Below are 10,071 nucleotides of genomic sequence, written 5' to 3' on the forward strand. Positions count from 1 at the left end.
ATTTACTGAGTACCTACTGTGTGTTAGGATAAAATGATAAATATTTGGACTGCATCTTTTTTTACAATAGAAAAAGGAGTGGTGCCAAAATAATTTCCTTGGAGTTAGTAAGGATTAAAACTAAATACTACTGGGTCTTCAAAAGTACTCACATTTTTCACATTGCATCAGAAAACTGCATTAGCACTCATTCAAATATTCATTCTGTTATGGTTGTGAGATTTTAGACCTAATTCAGATTTTTGAAGATGCTGTTTACTGACCCTTAGCAGAAACCAACTTCCTATTCTTGTGGAACAAAAAGGCCTTACATGGCTTCAAAGATTTCTTAGACATCAAAGAGCTTAGAGAGACATACAGTTTATGGGTAATGATTTAGGATTTAGTGAATCAAAAACACATGGATTAAATTTCCTTTAAAAGACCCCTAGGTTTAAATTTTAAGAGCTAAAATGTTGGTCTAAACACACATTGGTCTTAAGAAAAGCCAAAACTTATTTTTAAAGATTGCTTGAATTGTCTTATGGACCCAAAAACTTGTCTGGATTTTCCTTTCTCACATGATTAGACTTTAAAGGAGACAACCTGCCTTCTGTTAAACAAATTTACCCCACTTCTCTCTTTCTCTGCCTTGTGAAGACTACATTACAGCTGACCCTTCAACAACATGGTTGGAACTGCATGGGTCCACTTATACAGTATAGTACTGTAAATGTATTTTCTCTTTCTTATGATTTTCTTAACATTTTTTCACTTTACTGTAAGAATACAGTATATAATACATGTAACATAACATGCGTTAGTTAACTGCCTGTTTGTTACTGGTAAGATTTCCAGTCAACAGTAGACTACTAGTAGTTAAGTTTTGGGAGAGTCAAAATTTATATGCAGATTTTTGGCTGTGCAGCAGGTCAGTGCCCCTAGACCCCATGTTGTTCAAGGGTCAACTGTATTTCAAAGGTCTCCAGCCTTGAATGTTCTTCTTGAAATTTTCAATTAAATATTAAAAATTAGAAACATCCCATGGTCTTATGGAAAAATTGCAGTACTTTTCAGTTCCTTCAAGTCAATTCTTTTTTCTTACATACAACTTCAAAACTGGACTGGGATTTTAGATCCAACTATCAGGGAATATGGGATCACTTCAAAACAGGAAAAAGGCACTGATATTAATATGTGCACTATTTCATGATATATTACTATATTTGCATTTAAAATAGTAAGAAGAAATACAGTACATAATCTTCCGTTCTAACACAATGGCCTTCTGGAAGGCCACTAGCCTGGGCATTTCACTGAGTTTTTAGGATTAAAAGAGACAAGTCAGTGCACAACCTGTGAGCTTTCATTCCTTTGGAAAAATAGATTGCCATACTGATCTGGTGGCTTCTAAAGGGCCCTTGAAACCAATGCTGTACACGTTTTGAATTTCAATGGTAGAGAAATAACAACTAGTGAAGTTCAGGCAGTTCTAAAACAAAGCAAAACAAACCAAAAGCACCAGTATTCCAAAGAGGGAGTTTATCCTGAATGAGAACTTGGAAATGAAACCTATGCATAAAGTTAATGATGAATTGAGGTTTCAGAAAGTGATTGCATCACGTTAAGAATGAAAAAAGTAGATTACCCTTTAGTTCACAAATATACATAGCTTGATAGAAAGTACATTGGTTGATAAGTTTAGAAAAACGAGTATATGCTAATGGGTGATGAATTATATATCTTTTTTTTTTTTTAATTGCTAAGCTAATTTTCTAGAGGGAGGAAAAATTTGAGAACTCTAGAAGATAAAACACACGGCAGAAGTGGCTCTGGGACTCTTTGGCCATGCATGCTGCTGAATTTAACAACACCTGAAGGTGACACAGGGGACCAATAGGCAGGTATAGTCATGGCTAAGGATTGCAAACAGGACCACCAGAAGCCAAATCTGGCACACAGACTTTTTGTCTATCCTGCACACTGTTTTAAAGATGCTGAGTCAACATTTTAAAGCAGAGAGGTTTCTAGCTTCTCCTGAAAATTTGAAAGACACAACCACAGGGGCCCATGCCACATACTGGGCTTCATGGCAAATGCTGGCTGCCTCCTGTTAGGTGGGGCTTTTTCTAAGCAGGCTGTTGGTCTCTAGTGAAATGGTTAGTTTCATTCATTTAGGTTACCTGCTGCAAATCTTTTTTTTTTTTTCTTTTTTTCTTAATAATCTCTATGGTCCATGCAGGGCTCAAACTCACAACCCTGAGACTGAGTCGCCTGTTCTGCTGACTAAGCCAGCCAGGTGCCCCTTCTTGGGCTGGCTGGCTTGCTTGCTTGCTTGCTTTCTTTCTTTCTTTTTTTTTTCTGTTTGCAAATCTTGATATAGGACCTGGGCAGGGCATAAAGGGGCAGGAAGAAATGCAGAAGAAAATCCAACACAGTGGTTTAACACTGGAAAGGGAAAAGAAAGGAGAGAGAGAAGAAAGAAAGAAGGACACAGCAAACACAGGCTGCATACATAGATAGCAACTGTCTGCTTTGCTGTCTCCAGATATTTACTATGGAAGGGACCGGAGACAAAAGCTGCAGGTATTACTCTCAACAAACCATTTTGAGCTCGGCTCACAGGGTAGAAAAGAAGAAGGAAAACTGGATCAATAACCTTGATCAAGGATGGCATGCGGACATGGCACCAGGTGAACACAGGAAAATACCATGGTTTTGCTTCTTCCATATACCATAAACTAAGGGATGTGGGCCACTCCTTCATTGTCACCTTTGAGACTGCAATAAACTATGGCAGGCACTGTTCAGGTACTTCCCATATAAGATCAGAGGCTCCGAGTAGAGCTGTGCAGGCTGTGCATTGCACAGTTCCAGAGACAACAAAATGAGAATGGCACTCCCGAGAAGTGCAAAGTAGAAGCCCTGCTCCAGGTATCCACACAGCTCATTATCTTATCTCCTTCAGGTTCTAGTTCAAAGGCCACCTTCAAAGTGAAGCCTTCTCTGACTCTATTACTGAATTTTTCAATTACCACTCCACCCTCTCTTATCCTTGACAGTCCTCACTTTGCTTCCTTGCAGTTCTTATCACCACTCACAAACACATTTTTATTTATGTATTTTATTTGTTGTTTGCCTTCCTCAATATAGAATGGAGCATCATAATCTTAGAGATCTTAGTCTGTCTTACTCTCTACTGCTTTGCCAGAGTCTAGACTTATGGCTGGTAGGTGCTCACTAAATTATCCTGAAAGACTAAATCCTCAATCACATTCTTAGGAGTATAGGAACCTGGCTTTCTCTAGAACTTGTGATTATCTGACTACATTTCATAACTGCCCTGATCATATTCATAATATACTTTGTTGTATTAGAAGAAATACATTTTCTTTCTTTTTTTAAAAAAAGATCTTTATTCATTTTATGAGAGTGAGAGAGTGAGAGAGAGAGAGAGAGAGTGGGAGCACAAGCTGGGGGGGAGCAGAGCCAAAGGGAGAAGCAGACTCCCCACCGAGCAGCAAGCCTGATATGGTGCTCAATTCCAGGACTCAGGATCATGACCTGAGCAGACGCTTAACCGACTGAGCCACCAGGCACCCCAGGAGAAATACATTTTCAAATTCTATGGATCATTATATAATTTATATGACCCCTAGGCTCTTTTTTTTTTTTTTTAAGATTTTATTTATTTTTAAGTAGTCTCTATACCCAACGTGGGGCTGGAACTTACAAACCCAAGATCTAAAGTCTCATGCTCTATCAACAGAGCCCCTATATGGCTCATAGGCTTTTAATATGAATTTTAGGGACTCTATAGCTACACAATTTATTACAGAAATTAAAAACAACATGTGTAACCTGCATAAATGTACTTGTGCAAATTTACACAATCATAGAAGAAATATGTATACCTGGATATACAATCAGTTAACTGTTTTTTTCCCCCCACTGAGCTCATACCTCCTGCTACAAATGCCACACATGTGATTTTTCTCTCAATTACATTTTACAGCTTATAAAAACACTTTCTTCATTTTGTCCCTTGAAAAGCAAAGGATCTGTAGTAAGATTTTACTGGATGTTTTTATTGAAACAAATCCCAAGGGGAATATACTAAACTGTTAAACACAGCTGAAGAGATATCTGAGAATGGGCTTTGTGATAGTAGGATAGATTACAAAATTACTCACAGCTCTTAATCTGATAACAGGAGCAGAATGCCTCACACATATGAATGAAGGCTTTTTCTGGTATGCTTCGCTACAAAAAAGAGAAAGAACAAAAAGGAGAACTGGAGAAACAGAAGGTGAGAAAAACTCTAGAGACCAGAAATGTTACATTCATCATTATCACTAACCTAAGGATCCCAAACTGTGCTTCAGCAGAAAATGCTTCAAATAGTTAACCTTTACTGATGGCTGGGCAGAGGTGCTGTCGAGACAGCATGGAGGCTAGGTGCAAACACAGTTTCCTTACCTAAAGGCAGGAAAGGTTACAATATTGGTATCAGCTGTGTCTATTTTGTAAGGTTGTTGTAGTATCAGAAAGAGGATATACTCAGAAACACCTTGAAAATTTTAAGAGGTCTTTAAGTTCCCATCTTCAGATTTTTAAAAATATTTCTATTATTTAAATGGGATGATTTCTAATGTCATTTTCATGTTACATCCCCTTAATAATTATGGATTTTGGGGGCTCCTGGGTGGCTCAGTCATTAAGCGTCTGCCTTCAGCTCAGGGTGTGATCCCAGAGTCCTGGGATCGAGCCCCACATCAGGCTCCTTCACTGGGAGCCTGCTTCTTCCTCTCCCACTCCCCCTGCCTGTGTTCCCTCTCTCGCTGGCTCTCTCTCTCTGTCAAATAAATAAATAAAATCTTTAAAAAAAATTATGGATTTTGGTTCTATTTTATATGTGTTATTTATCTGAATATCTAGACTGTAAACTTCAAGGGCAGAGATTTCGTTTCTCCCTTTCTTAAAAATATTTCTCTATATCACATATGATGCTCAACATACAGTTCTTAGCTATTTTTGGTGAGGGAAATGTGAGAATGGCAGCAACTCAGTGCCAGTTAAGAAAAGGGAATCAAAGTGATCCTAAATTGACATTAGTCAGTATATTTATCATTCATTACTAAGCGGTTACTATTTATTTTGCATTGAGCAAAGCCCATGAGAAAATTGCCCTGAGGGCTCTATGTCAAAAACACCAGTTTCAACATATACCAACGAGGTAAAGGAGGTTAATTTCCTGGTACTTGAGTTTCTTCATATTTTCTTCCCTTAAGGCAGCACAATTAGGAAATTTGGTATCCCATTAACAAGCATAGCAGCCCAAGGAAAATATTAGGGATGATGGGGAAAAGAAAGCATAGCTGGCTCTGGTGAGCCTAATGACAGCAAAGAAGAAACCATGAAATTAGAGTTTTAAAATGGGGGTTTGAAAGCAACTCTGACCCAACCGACGGGAAGGGATGAGGAGGAAGGGGCAGAAAGATGGCAAGTGCTGTGAATGTGTATGTGTATGGAGCCGTGTACTTTTCATGGGTGTGTCACCATAGGCACTGGTGCAGTCACCTAGAGAAAGTTGTGTGTCTTGAAAGGAATAACCCTTTTGAGTTATTCATTCTGTTTTGAGATGACCATATTTGAGAAAAAGTTTATTTGAGGCTATTATATAGATTTGTAAAAGGAAAATTAGATTGTTATTTTGAATTATTTTTTTAACCAACAACAAAGAAAACTGACTTTTGAAATGTATTTCTTAGTCTAACCCATATTAAGACAAAATTTAAAAATGTCAGGATTATAGTGGAACATATGCTTGTACAGTGTTAAGGAATTTATAAAATGTGTATTTTTCCCACTTAGAAAAGTGTCATTTTCCTTTTATTGTAGTTTTAAAAGTCATGAAAATATTATCAGCTTTCATATTGACTTGCTGTGGTTAATCTTGTATATCTTTATCATTCAGATAAACCTCACTCATTAATTCTGAAGGCATAGAGTTTACATCTAATGTAAACCCTTACTGTGATGTATTAAGAACAAAGCAATCTTTGAAAACGTAGTACTCGGCAGATCATCTTCTATATGCTATAAAGTCCATCACATTAAAATCAAAATATATTTAGGTTAGTAATTATAGGCTTATGAACAGTTAAGTTTGAAACCTGAACAGATTGTCTAAAACACCAGTATATTTTATAGGCACTCACACACATTTTTGGTACTACAAAAATTTCTTAGGAGTAATGTAAGTGTTACTGGTATTATTCAGCAATTCAAAAAGAATGAACATTGAATACATCACAGATTTGCAGTGTATGATTGTAACCAAAGCACCTCACTTCTGTTCTATTATGGAAGTTTACATGTTAAAACAAAGCCCAATAAGCTTAGAGATAGAAAGAAAAGCTATGTACATGTAAATAATCTAAGCAGCACTTAACAGTTTACATAAAAACACAATTTATGTCCCAGTAGCACAGAGAAACATGATGTACAACATTTTCAGATCATCTTCATGCAGAAAAAATGCATTAGTCAGCTATAATAGTTTAGCTATAAAGGAAAATTATGTTTTTCTGGATCCATTTGCATGGCAATGTCCATGTGTCTGGCTGATGAAAACGACAGAAAAAACCTCCACCCAACTTTACAAAAATGTGAACCGTGTTTTTAAAATTCAAGAGAGGGTCCATATAGTCTACATTCACTCTAATGTCAGTTTTTACAATCCTCTCATATTCATTGACCATCTTAACTTGGCAATTATAGTATCCTGATTATTTTGCCTAAGAGAGTTGACAATATTTCATTCTGCCCCAGAGCTCCTCTGAACATAAAACTGTGATAAGGTAAAATACACTGGACAACTATTCATGCATGAGCCCCTGAAAATCTCTCCAAATGCCAAATTAGTAAATGGCTCTTTTAAACATAAACGGTATGAAATGGGAAACCATACTTTAGAGTAAATCCTGTATTGGCAATGGTCGGTGAAAATACTTTCATTGGTACTTAAATTATTGGGTCAATACCAGTACTAGCTAGACTGCCCGACCTCTGGTTATAATCTAGTTCACCTAATAAGATAGATGTCCTCCAAGTAGCCCCAGCAAAGAGATAAGGTAAGATTGAAAATGATGGATCACAAGCCCTGTGTATTTGCCAGAAATGTAGAATTCAGACCTTCACAAAACACCTGCCCGTTGGAAAGACCCGCACGTATTACAGATAAAGCAGGGTTGGGAACAAGGAAACCCACTCGGCTCGAATCTTGCCTGCCTCATCACCCTGGGACAGGGTGACCAAATCCCTTCTCTAAGGGCTGAGTCAGATCACAGTCTTGAAACTTGCCCGGCCATAACAGTCATACATCACCCCTCACTCCAACGACCCTCTCTCCTGAGTCATACAGGTGGCCGTCAGAAGCAAACCCCTAAAACGAAAAGCCCCACTCTAGTTTACACCTCTCCCTCGCCACATCCCTTCCGTTTCTGAAGCCCCTAACTCGCCCACCTCCCTGGTCATGCCCTTTGGAACAGCTCTCAGGTCTCTCAGGGGAACAAAGAACAGAACGCTGGGGCCGAAGGGTGGGGTGCGGGGTCTGAAGCGAGCTGTAGCTTTACCTTGCGGTGTCCGAGAACCGCGGAGAAGTCAATCGCGCAGAGACCACCCGCGTGCTCCGCGCCTCCCCGCCTCAAGTCAGCTGTCGCCCCGCATCTGGCTCGCGCCAGCCGCAGGGTTCCGCATCTGGTCACAAAGCGCTTGGAGCGCTCCGGGCGGCGAGAGCGTCCGGGTCACCTGCGGCGGGGCCGAGCCGAGTGCCCGGTCCGTCAGCCGGCCGCGCTCCCTCCGCCCTTTCTCACCCGCGCGCTACCCGGCGGGTGACTCAGCCGGGCATCGGCGCGCGCGGCCCGTGGCCGCCCCGGGCGCGTCCAGGCGGGAAGCACGGCCGGGCGACCCGACCGAGGCGCTCGCCCGCCTGCCCGCCCCAGCACGTGTCCGTCTGTCTCGCGCGGGGTCGGCCGCCTCGTCCGCCGGTCCTAGGACCGCTGAGGTGGGGACTGGCACCACCCAGAGGGGGAAATCGGCCCCCGCCCTTCCTGCCGCCCGCGCGCCTCGCCAGTCCCCGCGGGGGTCGCGTTTCCTCCCGCCCCTCCCCCGCCCCCGCCAAGGTGAAACTTTCTAGGTGGAGAAGAAGTTTTCTCCCCCTGTCTGCGCGCTCTCAACTCCCCCAGTCCGGGCAGTTTGAAGTTAGCACAGCGGAGAGAAGCGACTCCGAGTCTCCCCCTCCTGGTGCTCGCGCGGCGAGCGTCAGCCGGCGCGCAGAACGCCAGGGGCGCACACTCCGCGCACACTCCGCGCACGCACCCCCGCGCGCTGCCGGCGGGAAAAACGCGACGCCTAGTTCCCAGTCTCTCCCACGGCTACGTTAGCCGCTGGGCACCGAGCGGGATAGAGAGAGTTGGACACCACAGAGACAAGGAATTCATTGTCAGAGACTGAGGTAGGAGTGGATGGAGAATTGTCCCAACGATTTCATTATGCAACGATTATCCCCTACTGTAATAACTCAGATTTCTGGAAGGAAGAACAACACAGGAGTTTAGCCCTGAGGAAACTTCAGCTTTTCATTTTTTTTTAAATAGCAGGAAACAGGCTGATTAAATAACTAGGCAAACAGCAATGAACAAGCAAAACAGAACAAAAGTTTAATTCTTGAATGTTGAAATCCTATGACAAAAAAAAATGTGGGGTTGTGGTGGCCTGGTGAATTAGGATTGTGTTAGGATAACTTTTTTATACTTCACATGTCTATCAAAATTGACATTAACCTTAGAGAGAAAATAACCCCTCAAAGGTAACAGAATCTAAGGAACAGCATTGCCTGTTAGGTTTTAACATTCTCCTTTCTGACTTGCATAAGGGCTTGTCAGACAATGGCATCTGTTATTGAGTCATGGGACAAAACATTTACTGTGCAGGTTCAGGAATTATTTACTGCAGAATGAAAAATAGAAAAGTATAATAAGAATAGTTGTGCTTGTCCTGAAAGCTTACTATGTGCCAGGCACTTTCTCAGAGACTACACAGAGCAATTTCAATCCTCAAAAGTAATTATCTCATGATTCCCCAATTTTGTGGAAAAGGAACTTTCCTATTACATAATACTAGAGCTCTGCATTGAACCATTTTGCAGATGAGGAACCTGAGTCCCTAAGAGTTCCTAAGAAGGTCACACAATTGGTTAGTAAAGGAGGTGAGGTTAGAACCCAGTTCTCAAATCCCAGTCAGGTGTTTTTTATACCAGGCCAAAAGGCTGAAGCCTGGCAAGGCTAAATAAACAACACAACCCTACTGAAGATTTCCTGATATCACGTGGCATAATTTAACAATGACTGTGGTTATTGTTAATCTAACCATATTGGTTATATGGTTATTAAATGCTGATTTACAGGTTGGACAGCACTGGTCCTATTTATGGACAGATCAGTTTATAGATTTGGGGTTAAGTACCAACTTCCAATTAAAGGTGAATAAACTAATGTATTCACACACACACTCACACACACACACACACACACACACAGAGTTAACTATGTTGTCCAAAGGAATGACTAGAGTGCTGTTTCTGTTTCCTGGTTTCCATAGCAATATGTTAACTGGATATTTAGATTGCATTATATAGTTTCCTTAACAGGTTTTCTGAGTTTGTGTGCCATGATAAAAACATAAAAGAAAAAAAATACAATTAAAGTAGTAGAAAGACCCAGAAGAGCCAGTACAAACTGGAAAACAGATTATAAATCTAAATAATGTATTATGTATTTTCAGCACTGAAGTTTCCTAGTTTCTAGTTTCTGACAAATTTCAATCCAGTTTTGAAACTGTATTAAAAATTGTCATTTTGACTTATTAACCCTGAGTAAGGAGATAAATTTTATAAAAATAAGTAGGAATAGCATGTAAAAGTATCTGAATGTGTGAGTATCAAATTATGAGTTTTTACATACTACCCAGATAGGTTTGATCAGGGAAAGAGTGAGACATTTCACATATGGAAATGGATAGAAACAGACA

At 40.6% G+C, this 10,071-nt stretch overlaps 1 protein-coding gene across 2 annotated transcripts in view; it reads right to left on the reverse strand.

Moving 5' to 3' along the window:
* The window catches only part of MET (MET proto-oncogene, receptor tyrosine kinase), a 110,823-nt gene extending 102,584 nt beyond the window's left edge, over positions 1 to 8,239 (reverse strand). The window contains exons 1-2 of one of the 2 annotated variants that reach the window (XM_045792793.2): positions 7,617 to 8,239; positions 4,173 to 4,242 (exon numbers count right to left, since the gene is read on the reverse strand). In XM_045792793.2, coding sequence (XP_045648749.1) covers positions 4,173 to 4,212 — 40 coding nt within the window. In that variant the 5' untranslated portion in view covers positions 4,213 to 4,242; positions 7,617 to 8,239. The remainder of the gene's footprint in view (positions 1 to 4,172; positions 4,243 to 7,616) is intronic. The other variant, XM_045792794.2, reaches the window with a different exon arrangement.
* Positions 8,240 to 10,071: the final 1,832 nt, after the last annotated feature.

Source organism: Ursus americanus, chromosome 3 (genome assembly GCF_024610735.1).
Source record: "Ursus americanus isolate L20-20 chromosome 3, mUrsAme1.1.p, whole genome shotgun sequence".
Classification (NCBI taxonomy): domain Eukaryota; kingdom Metazoa; phylum Chordata; class Mammalia; order Carnivora; family Ursidae; genus Ursus; species Ursus americanus.